General features: G+C 37.8%; 1 protein-coding gene across 4 annotated transcripts in view; it reads left to right on the top strand.

Moving 5' to 3' along the window:
• Window positions 1-25,165, top strand: part of rdx (BTB/POZ and MATH domain-containing protein rdx) — a 44,431-nt gene extending 19,266 nt beyond the window's left edge. For 3 of the 4 annotated variants that reach the window (XM_028322304.1, XM_028322303.1, XM_028322302.1), the window contains 6 exons: window positions 10,217-10,382; window positions 13,545-13,882; window positions 15,828-16,069; window positions 18,739-18,917; window positions 21,398-21,540; window positions 24,787-25,008. In XM_028322304.1, the coding sequence (XP_028178105.1) occupies window positions 10,308-10,382; window positions 13,545-13,882; window positions 15,828-16,069; window positions 18,739-18,917; window positions 21,398-21,540; window positions 24,787-24,940 (1,131 nt within the window). In that variant the 5' untranslated portion in view covers window positions 10,217-10,307 and the 3' untranslated portion in view covers window positions 24,941-25,008. Of the gene's footprint in view, window positions 1-10,216; window positions 10,383-13,544; window positions 13,883-15,827; window positions 16,070-18,738; window positions 18,918-21,397; window positions 21,541-24,786 lie in introns of all 4 variants that reach the window. The other variant, XM_028322301.1, reaches the window with a different exon arrangement.
• Window positions 25,166-27,506: the final 2,341 nt, after the last annotated feature.

Here is a 27,506-nt window from a genome sequence, read left to right as displayed (position 1 = left end):
CCTGTTTTTGGGCTTAAAGATGCGTGATAAGATGATTCATCTATTGTTAATCATTATAGGAGCGGTTTACTGTATAGCTGTATGTAGGTCGGGCCGCTCTATTTGTCACAGTGGCAAATTGTTGATCGACCTCGGACGAACCGTTGCGAGTGCGATATCTTATCAGCATTTGCACTACTAAAAGTTGATCACGTAGTACATATTTGTATCAGTACCTACTGCAGGTAAATGACTCTCAATCTGTAAAGCAACTCTTAGATGGACCTAGTTTTTCCACAGACTAGAGCGCATTTTTGCAATTTTCTGCAGAAGTGTTATTCGATAAGATTTTCCATTTCCAGATTTCCCGGATGTCCCAATTAATTGTGCGAAATATCACAGCCTCAAAGGACCTGTATTCATCTATTTATTTACTCACAGTTAGTTACATTTGGTGTGAAAATACTGAAAGTTTTTCTTTTCAGTCAGCTAGTCATTCTAATTGGCCGAGTTTTCCGCCATAGAAAGAAACACTCAATTAGAATACTGAGTTAATGTCTTCTCACAAAACAAGTTTTCAGTTCGCCAGATTTCAGAATCTGAAAAACTCAATTTCATAAACAAAAAGTTATTATTAAAGTTCCCTCATTAAAACTTCCCATTAAGCATCAACTAGTTACTTCAGGGTGATTGTAAACGGCTGTGCTGAAAAAATGACCCATAATATTGTCTATTACATTACTATAATATACAAATTAGAATGGTTGCTCAGTCCCATCTGAGAATCATGGCTCTCCGTCCACGCGACTTGTTTCTGGGTCGCGCCGATTAAATTCACTTAGCCTAGTTTTGTTTTGTGTTGTGTCATTTTTTATGTTCAACATTACTTCGGGGCTCTAATTATACCACCAATTTGATTTCATAACACACATCCCTCATAGATCTTCCCTGCTGTGTTCAAATCGCTATGTTCCAAGCAAAGTAACATAAAATCTCAAAGCATCTTATGATGCCTCGGCCTTGTAGTCGCGTAATGAGGAAGATGAGTGTAATTATTTTATAATGTAAAAAGATGAAACATAAAATATAAAAAATATTAGTGAAAGAATTTTTTTGATATCTCAAAAACTGAATTTTCTATGGGCATTCAAAGTTGGATGTTTTAAAAATCAACTCGCACTTGACCGTTTAGCGCGTGACGTCACACCGCCCGNGCTATACTATTTTTAAATTACTAGAATCCCCGAGAAAGAAGGAATAACACAATTTATGAGTAGAAATAGAGTTAGGACGCGCCACCGCTATTAGATTTTGGGTCTTTGAAAATTTTTTTAGTACATAAAATAACTACCTATTGTCCTGAAGACTTTGCTATCGTGTAAAACGCTGTATAAACTATATACAGAAAAAAAATCATCGGTCTAGTTACATTTCTCCCATCGATTCTCAGCTCCGCCGCGTAAAAAACGTGTTTGGGATATTCACCCTAATAAAACAATAAAGAGTATTTAGGACGTTTAGGACGTGTTTATAAAGACTTAAGTCGAATTCCAGGAATATTTCTCGGATGGAAACTAACTACATTGTTTCCAAAAACTTTTTCATGTTCCAGTAAAATTATTTCGTACTCGTCACCAGTTTGTTACACCTTTTGTGTCGTCACGATTTTGGCAGAAAAAATACAAATCTATTCTTAATTTTATCCTTAAATTATAAGCGTGAAATGGAGCGTTATTTTTATAAACGGTACGAACATGACGCCCAAAGTGCTATATCGGAAAAAGGGGGAAAATTCCCACTCTTGAAATGGAGGGAAAGGTGATCTCCGTTTATAATAGGTATTGAGAGCTCATCAATTTTTCCTACCTTTATTCCATAGCCTTGGAATAGGCGCGTGCAAACGGTTAATGCAAATTGAGTGTATGATCAATTCTAATCGTTTTATAATAACATATTGAATTTTAATTATAGAATGTTAATTTTTTTGTCTTTATAGTGCCAAAGACATAATAGAACATGGTTTTTGACTTTTTTTAAATATGCTGCTGTTAGCAATTGAAGCTACGACCTTTCGTTTATCATGTGACTGATCTGACCACTGATCTACTAGATATTGATGATTAATCTTTCAAAGATAATGTAAAAAAAAAACTAAATACCGTCAATATGAAATTATACATAATGTAAGTGATTAAGTAACTGAATTATCAGGTTTTAATGACTAAAGTATAAAGCAATCTGTGCCGGTATGCACAATACTAAATCTCTTCATATCTTATCTTGATCACGTTCACAGTGTCAGCACATTTATCACGTATAGTGCTGATGCTGTGACGTCATTTACCTTTAATCTATATCGTATAAATAGTCACGCAGTTCGTGTTAATAAACAGATTAATATCAGAGACTAACTACAACCCGTGTCTCATTCATACGGTCCCCCAACATGGCACAAATTGGTGACCCCGACGAAGTTGACACAAATTGGTGACCCCGACGAAGAAGACGATCCTGACGAAGCCGATGAAGATGCCACAAATTGGTAACCCAGAAGAAGAATCCGACGTAACCGAAGCCGACGTAGCCGACGAAGCCGACAAACAACGACGAAGATAAACGTACCAAGCCAACGTGATGTGAGACGTAACTTCCATCACCCACCACCATCTTCAGCATCAGCCTCCGCCAGCTTTCACCATCTGACATGGAATCAAATTGGTTACTCCGATTGAGCAGAGAAAATTTCGCTACCGCGTCATCAACATCAATTATTGTGAAATCAACATCAATCAGCGAAAATGAAGTCTCAGCAGTCAGCAGTCAACGACAACAGCAAAAATTCAAGACCAAACAATGGAAAATATGCTAACTCTGCTACAACAAGTGCAATTGAAATAATAATTGTGCCATGACCGTGAAAATTTGCGACGCAGCAGTTACAGGCCAAGGCCGCCTAGTAAGTAAGAAGATTTTGTTATTATAATATGTACCAACGTATGCAGAAAAATGTGAAAAACCATGTGATTGGAAACAAACTAACCAAGGAAACTAAAAATCGCACAGCCAGCACGGCTTCTGTGCTATCTACCCGTCTAACCGCCTTATTTTTACCGACTGAAAAAGTGGTATGAGGTTTTTAATCGTTACGGGAGCAACATATGATGTGATAAGCAACAATGCCAAATGAGCAATATGTTATAATATACCACGAATGGTTCAAAGATAAAACACTTATGGTGAGAAAACGCGGTGTAATTTGTATTATGTAATTAGCACATTATTTTTATTTGTTGTATGTAAGTATGTAGAGATTGAACATTGAACCTGTATTAACGTAGATAATTTATGTATGTTATTGTAATTAGCGCATTATTTTATTTTTTCTTATTTAAAGGGGGGGAGTACTGTGCCGGTATGCACAATACTAAATCTCTTCATATCTTATCTTGATCACGTTCACAGTGTCAGCACATTTATCACGTATAGTGCTGATGCTGTGACGTCATTTACCTTTAATCTATATCGTATAAATAGTCACGCAGTTCGTGTTAATAAACAGATTAATATCAGAGACTAACTACAACCCGTGTCTCATTCATACGGTCCCCCAACATGGCACAAATTGTGACCCCGACGAAGAAGACGATCCCGACGAAGTTGACACACAATCCAAGAATATCAAACTTAAAACAAACTTAAAAGTAAACAGTTTCAAATTGCGAAGAATTTTATGTTCACTGTCCGTCAGTTTTCCTAGACTTTTTCCAGCTAAAGAACACCTGAATAAGCAACCCTGCAAAAACCCACTAAAATGAAACTTTAAAATTGGCAAGATTCCCCTTAGGCGAAAGGGAAGTTCTTTCATAATTAAGTTTACTCGGTTAGATTAGTTCCAGGAAAGGTCTAAAAGTTGTAAATCTTGAAATTTTAACGCTGGCATTGACGCCAGGCCTATAATAACAAGAAAATTTGGATTGTAGAAAATGCGAACAGCTAGGGACTGGTAGGTATTCAGTTCCTCCTCTGTCGTGCTAGCAATATCAGCAGTAACTCCATTTTTTGGCAAAACTAAATGAGCATCGCAGCCGAAACTTCAAGCCGTGAGTACTATCGCCAACAGTGTTAACTGCCCATTAAAAGTCATGTCATCTCGTTTTATCGCAAAGAATCGCCATTTGATTAGAGCGAGAGCAAAAACGGAAATGGATAGTTAACAGTATGGGCGTGTGTACATAATATAACTCATTAATGACGTCGCGTTAAGACCCGTGTCCTATTTTAATTAAAACTAAATGAGTTCTATTTCAGATGAGCCGACAGGAGTTTTTTTTTTAATATTGGAGTTACTGCTTATATCGCTAGCATGGCAGTCATCATCATCATCATTTCAGCCATAGGACGTCCACTGCTGAACATAGGCCTCCCCCAATGTTTTCCATGTTGATCGATTGGTAGCGGCCTGCGTCCAGCGCTTCCCTCCTTTATGATGCATGGCAGTGCTCCTATCTTTTCCGAACACTATAATGAGGAATATGGACAGGTGTGTATCATCCTAGACTATGTGTCATTTAACATCAGGTGTGATTGTATTCAAATGCCGGCTTTGTTCTGCATAACAACATGCTAACTCGTTTTTCGACTATGAAATGAATTACCACTTTGTCACATCGATGTTTCCTTCCGAATACAAAGAACAAACTTTGGGTATTTGAGAAAAAGCTTAAAAAGTTCTTAAAAAACAGACAATACTCTTCTGGAGTTTGAAGATCCGCGTTTGGAGCTCCCCTCTTGTATAAAATTTTTAAAACACTTTAGTAAGAAAGGGTCTGAGTCAAGAAGTCAAAGGGTTAAGCTGTTGGTCAAGTGAGCCAGAAAAAACAACATTGGCTCATTAAGGCTGACGGCAAAGGATAATTTTTAAAATGAGAGGATCCCGCAGTGTTTTATGCGTTTATGATTTTTACATTTAGTTGTTTAAGTAGCTACTTAGGTATATTTTTAAGATTAATCATTAATATTATTTTCAAAGTAATATTTAAAAAAAACTCCTTTTAGTGTCTTCACACGCCAACGAAAATTAAAGTTGCCTAGGTTATGTCACTGACTGGCTTGATCTGAAAGTTCATTTACACAGGGTTTTGAGCGAGAAGTGTAAATAATCAACGTCAAAGGTCACTTTCTTAGAAATCCTATCACACTAACGCCATCTATTATCAAGAACATAGCACTTCGTACTCCGTTAGTTGTTCCGTTATTACCGTACAAGAATGGTTTTAATTTTAACTTTTTCGCCGATTCTCGTTTAAGAGTTCTTGTTTAACAAGATCCGTTGCTCTTTTGTTCGCTCCAACTTCAGCGGCGAGCCAATTTTAACTTGTTTTACTTGAAAGAATCGCCTCTTGTTGCAAATCAGGAGCTTGATAGCAAAAAAAAATAGTTGAGATCGACTGCTATGAAAATTCAAATTCATTTTTATTCAGTCTAAGATGTTGGAAACTTTGTATTTGTAGAATTGTACGTAACTGAAATTCTATCATCTGCTGCTTTTGAGAGTTTTTCTTATTTAAGCTGTGGTGGAGTTTTAAAAATATAATTATTGGCAAAATACGCCATGTATAATAATGTTAAAAAAGGCCGGATGGGGCGGAAAAACAACATAGGATGAAGAAGAAAAAAGGGACTGCACTTACCTTTAAGCTCCGAGCTGCAGATGATGCAGATTGCAAAGGTCAAGCCATTTTTTCTTTCAGGACCAAACTGCTTTCTGTAACACTTTTTACACATTAACACACACACAGTAAAAAAGTACACAAGTTCGATATTATACCGATAGCAAAAGTTTAAGATAACGCGAGAACGAGTTCACTTCCCGGGCGGCTATATATCGAAAAACTTTTAATTTTTCTTCCAAAACCAAACTAAGTAGCACATTTTATACACATACAGTGTCATACAGTATACAGTGATCAAATAGTACTTGAGTTTGATATTATACCGAAAACAAAAGTTTTAAAATAACGCGAGAAACAATAATTGGCGCGAGAGCACTTCCCGGGCGGCCATGTTTCGGAAAACTAAACGGAAGTACAGCGACATCTGTGGTCGTTGCGGAAACCTTAAGCCATATTAAACAGTACTGNGCGCAGCTAGCATCCGCGCCGCCCGTCCGTCGTTGCCCAACGAGCGGTGTGACGTCATCGCCCGTATTCCAGGGGTGCTATCAGTTTTCGCGCGTTCCCATATTGAATTGCTTATAAAATATTCAATTTTCGTGATATCAACAAATTTTTTTCACAGTTAGTCTTATTTTAGCTTAAAGTTTTTGTTAGGGCTGAAAAAGGGGAATAAATTTTGATTTACATCTTCCTCATTTGTTTATGGTCTACAGTTTGCAATGTGCAACTGCCCTCGTCACACATATTGCTCAAGTAGCAACTGGGCTACCTAAATATCTAGATTTTTAATGGGCACACGGACACGGATATTGAGGTCTTTAATAATCGTATTATTGTGTAACAATGAGGATGAAAAGGCAGAATTAAACAGTTTAATTTTATCAACGCTCCAGTATTCAACGATGGCTGCGGCTGACACAATAACAACGCTTGTCAGCGAGCTGCGACCGCAGGCCCGCTGCGTAAGGCGACGCGATAAGCTGCCTTTGACCAGTTTACTGAAATAGCTGTAATTAGTCATTAACACAGCGCAAGTATAATCATTTAACCGCGAATATTATTCTGCATTTAACAGTGGATTAATATTTTAACTAATGAATGATCTGCATTTTGAAATTGTAAAATTATGCAATTTTCAATTTTGCGACAACAGTTACCGAACCGCAATACAACAAAACGTTTCGTAATATTTGTTGTGCCTATGTATCGGTTTTGGATCTATTCACTGGTACATAATATGTTTCATACACCCACGGCAGAAGGCGTGAAATGTAAATCCGATTTCCCTTCACGTGCATGCACAAGCTGCGTTTGTCGTGAATACTCTTTAATTTATTGTATCTGATTAACACGTGTCAATGTCGCAGGGACATAAATAATTACGCGAACACGTCACAGGGGCTTTAAATTTTATGTGTGTTAAATATTGAGTTGGATCAACTGGGTCGGAAAAATGAGGACTTTGGTGGCTTCTCGGAGGTGTAGGATTGCAGGATGCTCATTGTAGTGAATGACCGGCCAGTGGTCAGCGACGGCGCGGGAGTGCGTTTAAACGACTACACATCACATCGACGGCGCGCTTGCCGTGAGCGGATGCAGTGCGGTGATGAAACTGACACAGATTCTAACGCGTATTTGGTAATCGAACTACAGCTCGTGAAAGTCTCGCAGGACGGCCATATCTCACGCATTGTACTTGTCCCACTTAGAGATACTCTCGACATTTTGACGGCACCGAAACCCAAAATCTAAATGATACTTGCAACTCTTCTTTCGTCCGGTCTTTATTGTTCATAAACGGCAGCCCCGTACGCACGTACTGCCACGCAAATGTGTTGTATGTATTGTGTTCGCGTCCCAGATTTGGGAAGCGAAACTGCAATCGTTGATTGGTGTATTACGACGTTGCTACATTTTCGCCTTGCATTCAATTCCATGAGAAGTATTGCCTTTTGGCTAGTAGGTCACCTACAAATGCACAGTACCTAACAATGCTGAGCTTGTTTACAAATGTAATGTGTAGTGTTTTAATTGATTTATGCTTTGTTCGATTTTAAATCACGTATGGATTGAAACAACTATTTACGAACGTGTTAAGTGTAATAAATCAGGTACTGGTTATGATTGGTGAAATGGTGAGAGAACTACGTGATTCCATCTATAATCATGGTTTCTTGACGTTCTCTCCGTATAATCTACTTTCAATTGAAAGCGTACGATTGACGCATAGTAAGTGGTGTGCGTCATTTATAACACGTCCTACATTTTATATATCAAAGATTTCACATAGTTTATATGTATTACTAGCTTTCCACCCGCGGCTTCGCCCGCGTGGAATTTTGTCTGTCACAGAAAAACTTTATCGCGCGCGTCCCTGTTTCAAAAACCGGGATAAAAACTATCCTATGTTCTTTCCCGGGACTCAAACTATCTCTATGCCAAATTTCATCAAAATCGGTTGCGAGGTTTAAGCGGGAAAGCGTAACAGACAGACAGACAGACAGACAGAGTTACTTTCGCATTTATAATATTAGTTGGGATGTTGGAATAATTTGATTTTCAGACAAATATTTCATGCTTTCATTATTTTGTGACTACAGTCTACAGTTTTAAATTTTTACAAAACGTAGAGTTTTTATGTTCTACGTAGGTATGCGTTGAATCATATCGTTCCCTATTTTTGAGTCATGTGTCGTAGGTACCGGAATAGCAAGCTTGAGTGTGTAATGATTCATTTGTCAAGCTGAAAATATTCTAAAAAAATTATAATAAAAAAATCTTTTTTAAAAAACAAGCTTTATTAAGAAATGCAGTTGTACTAAAACGCAACAAATAATTGTATGCAAGGTTCAAATAATTTCGAAAGCTTGTATCGCTCATGGAATTTATTCCTCTTTTTTGTTTGCGCTACAAGCTTTCGAAATTATTTGAACCTTGCATACAATTATTTGTTGCGTTTTAGTACAACTGCATTTCTTAATAAAGCTTGTTTTTTTTATTATAATTTTATTTTACACTTTTTAGTTGTTTATCAATCTCAGGGCCCTGGTAATCATCTAGCACTAAAGTGCTCAAAAAGACAAATCCAACGAACCCAAATTCTACGCGATTCCGCCGTTTCGTTTAGGAGTTCCTATGGCCACCTCCTGACTCCATCATCAGACCAGCTCAATGGTACCATAATATTGCATTGTCATCGTACTTACATAAGTATACCAAATTTCAGCTCAATCGGTTGAGGAGAAGTGGTCTTAAATTCAGTTGCAAGATTTGTCCCACACATACTAACAAGTGAAGTCAATATAAAGCTTGTAATAATAATAAAAATAGAGTGTTTCAGATTAAATTACAGAGAACAATAAACTTACAAAATAAAAGGAAACCACGAGATTATCCAATGTCCCGGTATCGGAGTCGGACAGTCCACCCACTTACAATTAAAGCTAAATGCCTGTCTGGCAAAATAAGACGCATTGTTATTGTTGCAAATATTGCTATTAAACTTATAGTATAAACAATTTGTAATCATTTGTTTTTATTCTACTGCCATAAAAATGATTTATTGCTTGTAAAATGGGATCTTAAAGCACTCGGAGTTAAGATAAAACATGATACCCAGATTTCTCTGCACTTAACTACTGTTGAAAGTTTTAAAACTATGCCCATAAAATCTCTGGGGCCAATGTCGGACGCTATTAAACGTATCTCCGAGTGAACCAACAACATTAAGCGACTAAATAAACTGACAGCAAAACTATTACCTGCTGCTAAAGATCCCAAACAATGTAGCTTCATCCAACTCCCCCGAGTTCAGGTACCGGAGAAGCCTTTGTTTGAATTTGTTTGTGTGGAATACATCGAGTGAGACCGCCAACTATTTTACGCGGAAAATCTATTCAATTACAACTTCAAAAAAGTCATATCCCGTTACAAAATCGTATTACTAAAATGTATTTATGGTGTGGAGCGTCGCTTCGTGCCATCGAGTGCATTTATTAATATTCACCAACAAAAGGTGTTCTAGGGCGTAAACACGCTGCCAGTTAAACTTATTACTAGGTAAAATCGATAAACTAGCTTGGGAGTTGCACTGGATGGATCAATGCTGCGGAAATAGGTTTATGTCACTCCTTTGTTTGTATTTTCCTGTTACCAGCAATATTGTATTTTTCTAGCGATCGATTATACAGACAGTAGTTGCAGCTAATACTAGTTGTAATGGCTAGATATTCAGGGCGTATTTGTTCTTTAGACGCGGTGGTGGAAAATTTCATGATACATAGTAGTAGAGTTCATAAAGATGGTAGTCCTATACACACGCTGAGGGAGCAGGTTCTAATGATGATGATGAATTGTTCACTCGATTTTGAAACTATGAACAAAAAGCTTGATTGACAAAAAGCTTATATCAATGTGCCTGTCAATTTCACAACTCTGAAATTTTCATTTCCATGATCTTTAGATGTCCATCCATTCATCCATCCAACGCTGGATCTTCCGCTTTACACCGCGTCCAGCTTGCAGTGAACAACAAACAGTATCCATGTGTTGTGTTCTCGCAGGCTCGGGTCAGGCAGCGAGTGCGGTGGAGGGTCGGGCGGCGGCGCGCCCGCTCCTCAGTCGGCGCGCGTCTCATCGAACGGCGCCGGAGGGATGGCGGTGAGCCGCGTGCCCAGCCCGCTGCACGACGGGAATACGCCCGTCGCAGAGAACTGGTGCTTTACACAGGTAATGCAGGCAATTATTATACCATTAAAGTGGTTGCGATGGGCATGCCCACAACAACCCTAATAGACTTGTGACATCACACTTTCACGGTGTGCACAAGCTTTTTGTGTGTGCTGGATACGCACCTGTTTTGGTAGTAGGTATAGGGCTCTAAGAACCAGTGCGTGCATGGCTGCACTAGAGGCCCAAAATAATGGCTGTAGTTTCGACTCTACATCCTAGGATACTGTAATTGAAAGCAGCTTCGTAAGTCCACACCAAATATGGGGGGCGTAGCTCTAAGGCAAGTGCGTGTGAGTATGGCTGAACTAAAGACTCAAAACATTGGTCGTGGTTTTGGCTCTACGTCACAGGATTCTAACATAGAGCCGAAAGTTTTACGCTATATATCGGGGCTAATGCTTTCTTCATGCATACCCTACGCCGCGCCGATGTGTCTAATTGTCATGCATTGCGGCACCAACCAAGCGTTGGTATGACTATCGCAATATGTATAAAATGTACGGTGGTCCGCTACAACATGTTTAGTTGTATAAGTTCTAAGCGCAAAGCTGCTGTTATTGTCTATGTGGCATAGACAATTCCACTGCGTTTACAAATCTGACAGTGGGATAATTTCTACCTCTTATGGATTGGTATAACCGCCACTCCAAGGGAATTTTACAACCATTGTCAATTCTCTACTACACATTTTAAAAGTTTTGGCTATTCGTCTGTGAATTGTGCTCTGGATCATGGGCAACTGCCTTCGATTGCGGAACTAACGAGTATTGTATAACATCTAAATAAATTAGTTGTTGTACTATCAAAGAACCTTGGTTAAATACCACCAAAATCCTTGTTCTTTTAGACGATGTTGTTTTTGCCTACCGGAAAGATAAAGGTCATGACTAGACGATGTTTGCAGTTAAGATGGCACCCTTCAGTACCGGTTAGTCGTTTTAAGCTAATGGCTCCTCGTAAAACTTAACCATGGCCGGTGTCATAAATTATCGACTCCTCGTCAGATGTACAACAACGAACATACGATAAGACTCCGTTATCGGTGAACTTGAAACGTTACGCGTACGCATGTGTTAACTTGTGATTATGAACCAACAAGGAAGTAGCTATACACACATACGTGGTCGCTTCGAGTGTGGAGGTGAACCGTGCGTCACGTGTGGAGAAGCTAGCTATCGAGCAATTGCAATGCGCGGACATCGGATGGCAACGTGACGGACATCATTGCGAACCCCTTAAACTTATGATAATGATAAGTTAAACGATTTTAATTAAATAAGTAATAATTTATGCCGTATATTATTTCAATGATACGACAGATGACGCTTGAGGATATAGGAACACATTAAAATCTTAACTAATGTAACATAGCTCGTTAACTCTTAATGCAACAGTCGTTTGATGGTCACTGCTCAGAACAATTGGGTCGACCGTTGGACGACTTAGCCGCTGACCCGGTATTACCTTTTTTGATGTTTTTTGCCAAAAATCTATTTAGTTCGCGAACAGTAACGGTATATTATTTCGCTTGGTGTACGCCGACGCTTCGGCTCGGCACGTATACTTATTAAGGTCTGTGCCTCAGCTTTTTCAATTTTAACGCGTCCGTTGATGATGGTTCGCCGACCGTTAATAACGGCTCGTATACCTTAATGTTCACTTAGGTATAACATAGTGCGTTGCGGGGTGTGCACAATAGATTTTGTCGTGGGTCGCGTTGGCTTTTCCGCGTGTGCATAACCCTGAATCTAAGCTGCTGCGAGCACGTGCCCTCGGCGCCTCTGTGCCCATACACGTGCCGGGCGATAACCACTCTCTTCATTACTTGGAAACGCGTCAACAATAAACCGCGTGTTATCGTCAGAATTAACGCTCTCCTCAAATGTACCACCTCAAGCTTTCAGAAACAACAACGTTATTGCTTTACGAAAAGGTAATCACAACACTACATTGGGTTAATGAAGCAGACATTTTACGACCGTTATTTGATGGTTGATGACGTGACATAAGATAGACTTGTTGTTAACTTGTTAAGTTGTTATTATGATGACAAGTTATTACAAACGGGTACAGACACGACTCGTATTATGACTTCTATTTATTCGACTTCGAGCGTTTATAGTTATTGATTATCTACTGGTTTCTAAGTATGAGTTGTTACTATGAGACAAAGGAACACTTCGCAACAGAAACAAGTTGATATTTTATGCAAATTATTTAGGTTCCATTCTTATACTTACTGAACAAATAAGACCTGACTAGTTAGGCATTCTGCGTACATAACAAACATAATCGTATCATCTCCACGTATGGTAGTTAGTACGCATTGAAATCTGCAAACGGACGTTATCTCAACGTGCGGGGATGATGCGGGCGGCCTTGGATCGGGTCGGCGACCGGGCGAAGACCCCAGCAGCACCGCAAGCCCGAGCCCGCAAGCCAAGCAACGGTCGGGGGCAACGACCACCAGCCTGCGCCCGCGCCTCGACCACCTCCTCCTGACCTTCACTGGCCAAGCGTCCACCCTGACACACCAGGGCCCCATAGGCTACATACCACACAACTAACTCTCACGCACGCCACTTTTTAAACTATCGTTGCGCAACCATTATCTTTGACAAAAGCAAACAAAACTTTGTTGGAAGACAGGACCTACAAAACGCTTGTTGGCATTCATTCCTCGAGTTAACGAGACCGCCGTTAATAAAACAAGAGATACCGCAAACAAGGGAGACGTAACCTTCTCAGTAGTTCGTTTACTAAAGTTCCATTCGCCATAAATAAGTCGTAAAGCGTGGGCCCGTGCCGGCGTGTGTTTTACTGGATACCTGTCAGCAAAGCAATTAGTGACCGAACACAATGGAATTTGTTAGGAACCATAGAATAAATGGATAATAGACCCTAGATTCGTTCCGAACGATTTATGGGCCTCAGAGAAACTGCCCTTTGGAGGACATCTTGAGAAAGTCATGACATTAAATTCTTATTTTTACTTTTATTGCGAGAACATTAATGCTATGTGCATATTAATAAAGACGCCATTTAATAATTCAACATTAAAAAATACAGTAAAAAATGATATTACCGATTTAATAATTGTCCAACATTTTCCTTGTCCACTGAATATTTTTATTAATGTCGTGTTTTCTTTTGTTTCAGGTCAAAGTGGTGAAATTCAGTTACATGTGGACAATTAATAATTTTAGTTTTTGTAGAGAAGAGATGGGTGAAGTGTTAAAATCATCGACTTTCTCAGCCGGTGCTAGTGACAAATTAAAATGGTGTCTGCGCGTAAATCCCAAAGGACTCGATGAAGAGAGCAAAGACTATTTATCATTATATCTATTATTAGTGTCGTGTAATAAATCAGAAGTGCGTGCAAAGTTCAAATTCTCAATATTGAACGCGAAACGGGAAGAAACAAAAGCGATGGAGTCACAGCGAGCATACAGATTTGTACAAGGCAAAGACTGGGGATTCAAAAAGTTTATCCGAAGGTGAGCATATTTTTATTATTATTTCATACAAACCAGACGTAAGTCTGTCCGAACCGTCATTTTTAACCATCATGTTTTCCCGCTCTCAGACTTTGATTGAACTAGCAAGGGCCAGACCCCATTTAATGACAATGGGGAGTATGCCCTTCGTATGATAATATCGTGGGCTCGCTCCACGGGGCATTATTGATATCGCCGTGTCGACGTCATCAGTCTCCTGCTAAACAAGTCAAATGTTGCTTGTTATAACTTTAAATTTCCGTTGCGTGGTTACAGTACTCTAAAATGCTGTTTACAGTTTATATTAAAGCATTCAGACGTCAAGTTTTTATGAGTTGTTTTGACTATAACACGGCGTCGACAGTATCTTAATGTCCACCCACTTTTCCGTTAATTGCATTACGTTCTTAGAAAAAAAAGTAATAAAGAAATTCAGATTGGCTATCAGTAGTTGATGCGCATTCGACGCGACCTTGTTATATCTCTTGAATATGTAGAGCTCATTGTTACTGAACTACGTTAATCGAAGAACCGCATCGAACGGACTAGTTTTTTAAGCTTGTTTTTCTGCCAGTCCTCAAGCTAGTTTCCAGTATTAGATACATTTTTTACTAGAAAAACAACATCTCAAAGTGTTACACTACAGTTACCTTCTTCGCTCGTGATCGCCTTTGAGCTAAATCGGCTCCCATAGTAACAAACGAGAACGACTGACGAAAACTCGAGGTCGGTCCTAAATAACACAGAAGGTTATGATAATATCTAGAATGTATCTTTCCGTCTGTTAGCCATTGGCTTTGGAGCGACATATGTTTACAATTACCGGTGGCCCTACACCGTAACATCAAAGCCATCCATGTAGTGACATGCAGCAGCAAGGCACAGTAAAGATTTAATGTTTATAGGCCGTAGACTGGTGACGTTGATACCACGTGGATCGTTGCAGATCATTATCTAATGTTTGCCTTGAAAACTATAAATAGAGACCGCTAAAAGGAAGCGCTGAAGAATGTCAGATGTTATAGTTGTTAGGTACCTATGATAATTTCCTGGGTAAACAGTTATCTTAACATTGTCCATCTTACAATTTAATCTTTACAAGCTTACGACGGATATTCGCATCATCGTTCCTCGGCACATCAATTAAGCTAAATACTGTTGCTTATGTAGTTCTAATATGTGCCAATTTGCAACAAAAATATTCTGATGTGCTGATGACTGTACCCTTAGCGAGACGGGTTTCGATTTGGTTACGATGCGGCGAACGTGGCCAAGAATGTCTGATACTGATAAAAAAAAAAAGAATCTGTAAATCAACAGTAACTTTTGACAGATTTGTAAGACTTTCTGAGCTCCTTTATAAGAGACTAGCTTTCCGCCCGCGGCTTCGCCCGCGTGGAATTTTGTCTGTCACAGAAAAACTTTATCGCGCGCGTCCCTGTTTCAAAAACCGGGATAAAAACTATCCTATGTTCTTTCCCGGGACTCAAACTATCTCTATGCCAAATTTCATCAAAATCGGTTGCGAGGTTTAAGCGGGAAAGCGTAACAGACAGACAGACAGACAGACAGACAGACAGAGTTACTTTCGCATTTATAATATTAGTTGGGATGGGATAGAATCGGATTTTTATTACTGTTGTATTTAATAACATGGATGGCGACTTACGCTATGTAAGATAGGTATTGTGTTAATTACGTTGTGTTTACGATTTAACAATAAAACAGATAATAATTTCTATGAGTTCTCTGCAAAATAATGTTCTTACCTAGACCTCCAGGAATCGCAATATTAACTGCGCACCTAATTATAATTTCTGCAGTAAAGATAAACTCATTATTAAGTGCCCATTATTAATAAAATTCTGCGTACTTATTTTATTGTTCCAATGTGCAACTTGATATCTATGTTGTTAATAAAAACTATATTTTCTCCTTTTTCCAGAGACTTCTTGTTAGATGAGGCAAATGGTCTGTTACCAGAGGACAAACTGACGATATTTTGTGAAGTGTCAGTAGTCGCAGATAGCATAAACATAAGTGGACAGAGCAATGTGATGCAGTTCAAAGTGCCAGAATGCAGACTCTCGGATGATTTGGGCGCGCTGTTCGACAACGAAAGGTTCTCTGACGTCACGTTAGCGGTCGGGGGCAGGGAGTTCCAGGCGCATAAAGCTATATTAGCAGGTAAATATAAACTGTTGTTACAGACGACAAACTGAGCTAAACAATACGGCATCTTATGTAGGTAGTTGTTATGGGGGCTGTTATTACACCAAAATATGTCTGATGTGAACTGTACAATGTCTGCCCCCAGCCAAAATGCCAAATGTGACAGTTTTTATGTCGAAAGATGGTATAGTTCCAAAATACTGAACTGTCCTATCCATGACATTGACAGTGGGGAGCCACCGTCAATACCGGATCGCTTTTTGCCATGTTGGAGACCATATAGTTGAACGATGGTAGCGCTCCCCTGTCATTGAGTTTGGTGGGACAGTTCAGCGTGGGTCATCTATAGAAAAGTTTTATTTATGTATGGAGTTTCAACGGATTCGATTTTCGATTCAATCAAAAAGTGCCACTTGCCTAGACCCATAGGTACATTTCCAATACCAAGAGTTTAATAAAACCCTGTTACTGCTCGATATAAAGAAAGAAAGAAAGAATTTGGGCTGATATTAAACCTTTTAAAAGAAATCGTTTTCCTACGTTTGCTTCGAAGGAAGGAGGATTACAATATTACTTCCAGATAATTTCATTAACATCTCTACTTTCTGGCTCATAGTTAATAAAACTTGTTTAATAGTAACTAAACAGATTTAATGTGATGTAGGCTATGCAAATGACTATAAATTAACCATAGATCATTATAAAAGTATCACAAGCGTAGTCCTTGTTACGTCGCAAACATTAATTGAAGCATTGGGAGCAACAAGGGCGTTCGGTACCGAAAGTCCGTTTTGATGTTATTATATCAAAACATGCACTGTACCATCTGGTTTAACATCCCAAAAACTGGTTTCGATCAGACGCTCCCTGATGGCGTGAGAATAATTTATGTCACAAGTGGCGCTACGCCCTTGTTGCACACAGTAACAAAAGTGCACTTAAAATTCGACCTGTATGCAGTTTTTAAAAACTTATTAAAGTAAAAAATGACTGAAGACTAATTTTGAGTCTTCCAGTGACTTGGCCCCCTTTTAGATTGGTCCACGGATCAAGTCGCCAGACTGAATTTTCAATTATTTATTCCTCCGGCAAATGGACTCACTCTAAGATTTTAGAGTAGATTTGTGTTGATTTGGTGTTTAATTTATTAACGAAAATATTGAAGGTTCACCTTTTTAGCTCTGGAAACTGCGACAACCAGTTTAAAAAAGAAGAAAATATTTAAAAACTCAATCCGGCGACTTGGTCCGTGGACCTAGCTAAAAGTGAGCCAAATGAGTGGTTGAAACTGGTCCTGACCTTCCATGCAGGCCTGGAGGATCAGGCTGGACCTTCCAGGCCAGTTGCAGCTGATTCTAAAGATTCCCTTCAGTCTAGTGAATATTTTGATAAATCTGATTAAAACACGAAAGTCGGAAAAAATATTAAGAAAGTTTAATATTTTAACGGTGATTGTAATAAATACACATGTTTGACTTACATTTTAATTAAAATTAATAAAATAAGTATTCAAATTGTTATTTATTTTCCATAAAAAATAATAATTTAACTAACGCCCTATCTGTTTACCAGTTTGGTGCAACAAGGGCGGATAACACAAGTAAAAAAAATCGCATATTAAGATGTTTCCGATTGATTTAAAATAGTTATAATACCTTAATCTTATTGCTAAATCATGGGACTAACAAATAGTAAAGTAAGTGTAAGTCAAATTATAAACATTAAAAAAATATAAGACATTGAAACTTTCATCGTCAATTTTCTCGAAACTCAATTTTACGAGATACGCCCTTGTTGCACCCAATGCTTCAATTTATTATTGTAAAACCTTGTTTTAATGAACAAATGAAATTAATTATATCTGACACTATTCCATATTTAGATAACCTTAATTTACGTACAATGTAACTGAGGAAATTCCGATCCATGTTTTGTTTTCCTCATTAAATATTGGCCAGATTAAAAAGTCCCGAGTGTGAATAATATCAAAATACTGTTTAAAAAGTGTAGATAATTATTTAGTAATCTGTCATGAAACCAGGATAAAATATAATAAGAACTAAGGGTTTCCCCACATTTTCGTACGAAATGTTGTACGTCACGAAGCAATGCGAAAATTTGCTCTATATCATGCGTTTCATAAAGGTCTAAACTGCAAGAGCTAATTTACTAAAGGCAAATAGAGGATTTAGTTTTTCCCACGTTGGCCAGACGGCATGGGAAGGCCTGATGTTCAGAGATTTGTCCCTTTCTTCTTTTACAAGAACACAAGAAGTGTGAGGGTGTACTCACATTCTACTCTACTGGAACCACTCTTATCAACAAGGCACCGGGACTACTCAACCTTCACTGATTGGGTTTCATTTGTGGCCAAGCTTAGGTCTTGGCTATACAGGAGTTGCAGTTAGATTAGTCCCGTACTAGAATCACATCTTTACTCTTTACTAATATTATAAATGCGAAAGTAACTCTTATACGTCTGTCTCGCTTTCACGCCTAAACCACTGAACCGATTTTTATGAAATTTGGCACAGAGATAGTTTTTATCCCGGTTTTTTAAACAACAACGAGCGCGATAAAGTTTTTCTGTGACAGACAAAATTCCACGCGGGCGGAAAGCTAGTCCGATAATATTTATTTATTTTATTCATAACGTAACTCAATTCTTTTTTATTTTCTTCCAGCGCGGAGCCCCGTCTTTGCAGCGATGTTTGAACACGAAATGGAAGAAAGAAAAAGAAATCGTGTGGACATCACAGACGTAGACCACGAAGTGTTAAGAGAAATGCTTCGGTTCATATACACGGGGCGCGCGCCCAATCTTGACAAAATGGCAGACGACCTACTGGCCGCCGCTGATAAGGTAAATAAATAAGTTATTACATTAAACAAGGGCGTCCATACACAAGGTGGACCGACGACCTCATAAAGGTATCAGTAAGGCGCTGGAAGCAGGCCACCACCAACCGATCATTGGGAGAGGTCTATGTTCAGCAGTGGATGTCCTAATGGCTGATATGATGATGATAAAACAAGGGCACATGCAACATGCAATTATTATACAAAATACGTAAGTAATACAATAGGCTTGTATCCATAGTGAATAAATCTGCAGTATAAAATTTTATAACTATTAAGATAGTCGTATAATTAATGAAAAACGAAACTACATAAAATAATAATTAAAGATTATTTATATTTTTAGCAAATAAATTCGGAAAAAATGGCCCATAAGTCACGTGACAGCAAACACCAATCAGAAAGCGTTACGTCATTTTTTCTATCTTTTTAAATATAGTTTTTTACGGCTCTGGGTGCGAGCCCTTTTAGGCCAGATTGTCATTGCCAACATTTGAGTGTTGCTAGAAGGTTATTTTTGTAACCGTTTAGGTGATTTTTCGAAATTTGTAGATATTTTTTCTTTATAGGGCTCAACAAATAATTTTACATAATGTCTCGAGTTTTGGCAAATAATGTTAGATATAGGTACTGTACAGTAGAACTAAGTGATATAAATAGTATAATAATACTATAGTTTCCCATTTATGAATAAGATGAGAGAGTACATTTTAAAAATAGGTTACATTTTTTTACATTTCTGGTAATTTCTGACAAGACCCGACTGGCAACACTTTTCTTCATGTGAAGTCTTGACCCAGAGCCGTGAATTTCTATAAAAAAAAAAAGTAAAAAAGTGAAGTTTGTTGGTAAATATGTCATGAATAGTTCCTAACCTCATTTTGTTGTTATCACTATTCTTAAACAAAGTTCAACAATTTCATTATAATATGTAGGTACATGATATCAGATTATGTTGTGTGAAATATCTAACTTACATTGAAATGATCTTCACAAAAATACATCCTTGATTTTGTTGATAAACAATGGACATCATATTTTACGTATCTGCTGATTGTTTGGTACGTATACCTATAAATAACTTATTTGGCGTTTTTATTCTTGTGCATGTACATTGGGGCACTATACAGGACTTGAAATACGATGGATCCATTTGTAATTAATTTAACTTTACAATTTCCGTACTAAAACAGCTGTGTTTTGCAAGGCGTGACGTCATTCAAGACGCCATGACGGTCGTGAGCGTTTTTGAGGGCTATATGTCAAATATTATTGAAAATGCAAAATAATCCTTGGAGATGAGATTTTTTTCCAAAATAAGAGCGCATTTGTATAAAATAGGCATCAAGGTATATTATTAACTAATTATTGAAATTTGGGCGAAAAGCCTATTTTTGACAACTTTGAACAAGGTCGTAAAAAATAGATTTGAATTTAAAAAAAAATATGCATATGTGTAAGTAAGTCAGAACATCTGTTATAATGTCATGAAGTTAATAGAGTTGCTACTATCTTCTCTTTATTCTAGTATTAGACTAAAAGATTTCCGCTGAAGACTTCCCTAACTCTTTATTCTGAAATAAAAAGTGAATAGTACAAACAGAAATACCGTTTAGTGCAATTAAAATTCTAGTTGAGATGTAGACATAGTTTTTCTAAAACAACGGAAAGCATAAAAAACGTTACCGATACCTTCGCACTTCCCACCTTGTATTAATATTAATGTAGCAAATTGCAATAAATCTACATATTATTTGAGAAGAATCTGGGGCAAGGTGTTGTTGTACATGTTTTATTGGTCTGTTATGCAACAGCTGATAACTATAAACATTGTTATCGTTACGTAAACAGATATCATTTTTATACAAAGCAATGACATAATGGAATAATGACAAAAATAATTCGAATTACGTTGTTGTTTAATCAAAAATATTCTTATATCTATCTAAGAGACACAAACATTTTATGTGGCTTACTGAAATGTTAAAATATTATTTGTTTTACCGATTTTTTATTGTACTCGGTAATTTTACGTCAAAGTGGCGTCTCAAAACGACGGCTAAGGAAGTACAAAGATCACTTTTAGAGGTTCACAAACACCAGTAAATAATCCAATACATAATAACAAGTCAAATAGTCCTTGAATTTGTCAAACCACTAGATTGAAGAATTTTGCTAGATACATCACAACGGTGGGATTTCGATCAAATACTGGCCTTGTTATGCATTAAAAAACCACATAATACATTTGGATTAGTTCTGTAGTTTTTTATGTAACCTACAATATCCAGCCGGGCTAGGATGGACGCCGCGATAAAATGTTAACGATACTTTTGAAAATTAAACGACAAATGTATGGGCTTATCGTCTAAAATCGATAGAGTGCCTCGATAAGATTATATCGGGGCGCGCATCCCAAACCTACAGATATTTATTTAGTTTATAATGATCCAAGTATTGACCATCTTCTTTTTTTTATTTCAGTACGCTTTGGACAGGCTAAAAGTGATGTGCGAAGAGGCGTTATGCCTTAGCCTGTCCGTGGAGACGGCGGCCGACACACTCATTCTGGCCGACCTGCATTCCGCCGACCAGCTCAAAGCGCAGACCATCGATTTCATAAACACGTGAGTAATTACTCATTATTTAATGTCTGTAAATGTAGTCTCCATCTGAAAACAACTAATTATAAGTTTGGGAATCCCATAAATAGGCAGATATGTACTATCCTAGACTGCATCTCACTTAACACCAGGTGCGATTGCGGTGAAATACCTGCCTTGTTATGCATTAAAAAATGTAGTATGCTATTCCAAAACTAACTCTGGAACATGTCCAGAGCTAAAAAATGTGGGTATTTGCAATATTTATAAACTTTTTAATCTCTGGTTTATTACAAATACAATGTGAAATAGTAGTTCGTTTTCAATGTAATTGGCCCAGCTTTAACTAAATAACTGCCTGAACTGCAGACTCTGTTCTACTAAAGAATATTCTGCATTTTAGCTATTATAGCTAAGATAACATTTAATGCATTATGAATGCGTCGCATTTATGCTTATTATCTTCTTTTATGTATAAAATAAGATTGTGCGATAAGATTTGTCCATTGGGATCTTTCTCAAACACGTGCCAAGGATTAGTTGAATATTTGAATTTATTATTATACGAGATCTATTTAAATATTATGATAGCCCCAACAGTCAAACTAGAACAGACACAGATTCAAAGTGTGCGTAAGCGGACGTTTTAAACGCACTTGTTTGATTTTCTAGTGCCATATTAAAACATAAACAGTACCACTTACATTACAAAGTAAATGTTATCTCTACTGATTAGGGCATAGCGATTACTAATGCTTAACTTATTTAGATAACCGTGTCGAGTAACGAGGCGTGATGTTAGGAAAATATGGCCTGCTGACTTTATTCATAAACGGAATTTTAAGTGTTTGTTTAGTTCGATTTTATTAACCTAGAACTACAAATAATGATAGAGACATTAAACATTTGTATCGCAAGTAAATGAGAGTAACGATGACAGATTTGAGGGTAAACTAGATTTTAAATTAAAATGGCTGTATCCGGGTCACGAAGATGGTTATTGTATAACTATCGATAGATACTAACTATAGATAGATGAAAATAGTTGCCAACCGTAATTAATGATATACACCGACTGATAAGTCGGTGTATATCATTAATTACGGTTGGCAACTATTTTCAAAAAGGAACGTTAACGTATTTTAGATATTCAATGTTCACAAGACTATCAAAACCTACACTTCACACTGGGGACTGTTAGTTTGTGCCTAATCCAAATACAATCATCATTTAAGTAAATAGAATTCCGTCCTTAATGGCATTCGGGAATATGGTCGATCTTAATTATATTAAAAAAAAAAATAGTGACTCTATGGGTCATTAGGAAGCTTCGTTCCGTGAAAGAAGACATACGAAACATATAAATGCTAACTGCTACCGTCACGTATAGGGGCCCATAATCATAATTCAAATTCAAAATTTATTTATTGGAAACAAGAAAATTTGTACATGAAAAAGCGTGTACGATAATAGCCGCAATAGTTTCAGAGAACTGTGGCCGTCTTTAAACTACTAGCCCTGGGCCCATAAGGATCAAGGGATGCCCTTCTCATCTGGAGAAAGATCTTTTATAAGAACAGACGGGGGTCTTCTCGATCGCAGAGAGTCCACGTGCCCAGAATGCCCAGTGGGAAAGAGGGGTCTGCTCATAAGGTCTAAAATTAACATTAACTAGCGGCCGCCCGCGACTTCGTACGCGTGGATCCCGTTTTACCCCCTTCATCTATCTTACGCGGTTTAGATTTTTTCATACAAATGTTTTTTCCCGCTAACTCCCGTTCCCGTGGGAATTTTGCAATATCCTGTTGTAACTAAGCTTTAAGTTTACTAAGGTACCTGCATGCCAAATTTCAAGCGTCTAACTTAAGCGGTTTAGATTTTTCATACAAAAGGATTTTCCCGCTAATTCCCGTTCCCATGGGAATTCCTAAGTATACTATAACCTGCCCAGGAGTATGAAGAATAATTGTACCAAGTTTCGTTAAAATCCGTCGAGTAGTTTTTGTTTCTATAACCTCGTAAGCCCGGATGTGCCTCAGAAGGAACTAAAACTTTGTAGTCAGTAACGCCGAGACATTTTCGGAGGTGAATTCTAAGTATCGCCGGATGTGCCTTCAGAGGAACTAAAACTTTAGCGATAATTTTAAGTTCAAAAATTCGCGCCTATCGAACAAAAAGAGTGATAGTCTTTGGCTTAAAGTATTCAAAATCAGGTATCCGAACTTATTAATGTAAAAAAAACAAAATGTCACTGTCAAATTATCATTTTTCTTTGACAAGGTGGTTCTTCCGAGAGGACGTGATGTACGATCAATTTTTTTTCTTCACGAAAGTGTTGTTTAATTGAAAAACTAACCAGTATAATTTAAGTTTAAATACTGCTAAACAAGCAAAAAAAATATTTTTACCAATTCGAAGAAGTTATGTAAGATTTTTTTTTCGTTTGAAAATAATAGTTCTTTGCATTCGGTCTTGATGGTGAAAGTTTTATTTTTGTACATTTTTTTCTATTGAGATGGATTGAGTATTGGACTTTTAAAATTATTATATGATTGAGAAAAATTACCATGAGAACGTTCTGACTTTTAGTTTAATAAATATTATAATTAACATGAATATTCACTTTACTTCCTATACATTCTAACCTATCATTATTGTATGTTATAAAACCGATAGTACTTTTAAAAGTACTAATTATGAAACATTAAATAAAATTAAAACACTTGTACCTTTTCACTTACATTTTTTATATCATTATTGTATCTTTATGTAGTATTCATTTATTAAAAAGTTTACATTTATGTTTTACTTTAAAGTATAAAACACAATTTATTTACTTTTCCTTTTTAAAGTCTGTAATACCGAATGTTCTTTTAAGAGAAAACATTTTTTTATTATTTTTCTCCTAAAATAAGCTCTATGCACTATTAAATAGGGCCCCTGAAAATATGAATGCAAAAGAAAATCTCTAACATAGAAATTTTTTTACTCGAAGTGCTCGGCGTTTACTACTACAAATTATTCGTTCTTCTGAAAGCACATTCGGCGATACTTAGAAGTCGACAAAATTTACTCTTCGGTCTTACGAGGATAAGGAACATACAGACAGACAGACAGACAAAAATTTTACTGATTGCATTTTTGGCATCAGTATCGATCACTAATCACCCCCTGATAGTTATTTTGAAAATATATTTCATGTACAGAATTGACCTCTCTACAGATTTATTATAAGTATAGATTAATAAAATTCCTTTTTTTTTCTTCCAGGAGTCACGCAACGGACGTGATGGACACAGCCGGGTGGAAGAACATGATATCGTCGCACCCGCACCTCATCGCCGAGGCCTTCCGAGCGCTCGCCACGCAGCAGCAGCAGATACCGCCTATCGGGCCGCCGCGCAAGCGCGTCAAGCAGGCCTAGTGCGCGCCACCCACGCCCGCGCGCGCCGAGACCTCGGCCTCTCGCGCCCACCGCGCCGAATAGCGCCGAGCGCGCCCGAGCGAGGCCTAGCGTTGGTCCTTGCCAGAGTACCGAACATAAATCTATACAGTACCGTAACGTTTTTTGAAATTGGAACGCACGGCTAGGGTTGGGCGTGGGCGGGCGAGTTCACGTCAAACGCATTCGATGTCGACTGCATGATTGCGATGATTGTACAACGCCCCTAGCGGAAACTTTCAACAACTGAAATCTTCATATAAGTATTTATAACGCGCTCGCTGGTGATGACGTTTGATGTAAACTCACACTAAACTCTCTGTAGGTCAAAACGTCATGTTAAAATACTTGGCTGTATGGAGTATGCCTATGCCTTTTCCTGCAAAAAAGTTGCAATTTCCGAAGCGTGACACTTCATTGATTATGACTGTGCATGCAAATTCGGGCACTAGCACATGCAACTACATAGTTGCGAGTACTGTATGATTCATGTAAAGCCTGGTCCGTGAGCACGTAGAATTTTGTCTAATGACCCCAAGCTACCCATCCTTATCGCTCGCGCGTAATTATGTTGCTGTCGCGCTCGCACACTCACTGCGGGCGCCCGTCGCACAGTCGCGACAGCAATATAATTACGCGCGAGCGATAAGGATGGGTAGCTTGGGGTCATTGGACGGGATTCTACGTGCTCACGGACCAGGCTTTAGAGGTACTGGATTGGGCGAGCCGGCGCAAGAGAGCCCCGGTTGGGCTCGGGACGCGGGCGGCGCTCGGAAGCGCTCGCGGCCGCTGCGCGAACTCGCGAGCCCGCGGGCCCGGCGCTCCGGCCCACGGGCCCGGCGATCCGGCCCACGGGCCCAGCGCTCCGGCCCGCGGGACCCTCCTTGTTTACTATGATTGATCTCAAGACGATATTCGATCCTAATGTTTTTTTCTCTCGCGGTCGATTAGTGAACCGCTTTTAATGGTTAAAGTAATGTATGACGATGCTGGACGCTTTTTGCGCGTTGATGTAGTTACGGAAGTAGGCTTGGATTTTAATATTTTATGTAATGTCGTCTCCGTGGACGTTCCCTCGGTTATGTTCAATGTACATTTTACTGTGTATCGAATACGAAGCTCGCGTGTGAAAGGTTATCCGTGTCATGAATTGAATCACTTGTAACGTTCGTTGGCTAACATGATCATATTATCATATGAGGTGAATTCCGAAAGGGAACTGTAGGTTATTGGAGTCATTTAAATTAAAATCATTATACCCCTGTCCTAATGCAGTTTTGTATTATGATATTACTCTCGGTGTTTATATTGTTTCCATAGAAATTGATCAGATACATTTTATGAAAGATTTCTTGTTAGGAGTTTAAAAGTAGCACTTTTGAACATTTTGAAGTAGTGTGGTAATTGAATGCAATAAAACTGTAAAGTATGTATCATAGTTTTGTACAAAATTTACAGACAAAGTGAGTACAGGTATCCATAGATGCCACAAATCCTCAAGCCTGATTGTATTGATTGAGTGCATTCTGTACAAAACTGTGTTACATTTAGAAGAAGTAGGTGACTCGAGTGATTGTAATAAGTCTATTGAACTTGTCGGTATTGTATATAGATGAGCTACGATCCCACCATAAAATATTTCTAAGTACTAACTTGTAAGTGGTATCACAACTGACACCATTCGATGTTTATTGTATCTGTAGGTTTTAATTCCAATGGCATATTGTGATTTTCTTTTAAATTTCCATAGTTCTAAAAACACATGCTTTTGTTTTGTTATCGTATGTAGATCACCATAATAATTTAATAAAATTGAAGTGTATTGTTGTCGTTGATTTCGCTTAATCAAATTGTACATTGCGTGTCAAGTAAGTCAACTTTCTACCTTTCATTTATGCTCACTTTCGAAGAACCTCGGTCATTTATTTCGAAATCTTAAATTTTATTTTTGAACTCTATTCTACTTTTAGGTATTACTTTTATGTATTTTACTTTAAATTTTCATTGAAATATTATTATATACGCTTCTCTATATCACTGAAATATACCTAATGAATGATGTAATATCCATTTGTAGGTATTTTATGAATACCCAATGTTAATTAATTAATATACTGTGGCCAATAAATAATATTTAATACCATTTTGTACCCATTTCCCATTTACATAGAGGACAGCTGTTTTGGTGTATTATAGTTACAAAACAATTGTCAAAAATAACTGTGATTTTCGAAATTGTCAGTAAGTTGAGCAAATAAATGAAATGATGTATTATAAGTTTTTTTTTCTATTATCCCAAATGCAGTAAGTATGTAAGATTTCAGGATTACTCAATGCAAGTCGCACGCTTAGTTTTCCATTTTCTTTAACATCGGGGAATTTCTAGAGTAGAGGTAGAGGGCTACATATTATTATAGTTTTCTAGGAGTCCACACCGCCGTTATGTATGACGTCACCATTATATTACGTGCTCCATAACATAGTGTGAAGGCAATTTTTTTAACTGGTCGTACATCCTGTATAACAGTCTAATAAATACCTAACCTAT

The sequence above is a fragment of the Ostrinia furnacalis genome, unplaced genomic scaffold (genome assembly GCF_004193835.3).
Source record: "Ostrinia furnacalis isolate ACB-3 unplaced genomic scaffold, ASM419383v2 OfSCF7613, whole genome shotgun sequence".
In the NCBI taxonomy this organism is placed as follows: Eukaryota; Metazoa; Arthropoda; class Insecta; order Lepidoptera; family Crambidae; genus Ostrinia; species Ostrinia furnacalis.
This window is presented reverse-complemented; position numbering and strand designations above follow the sequence as displayed.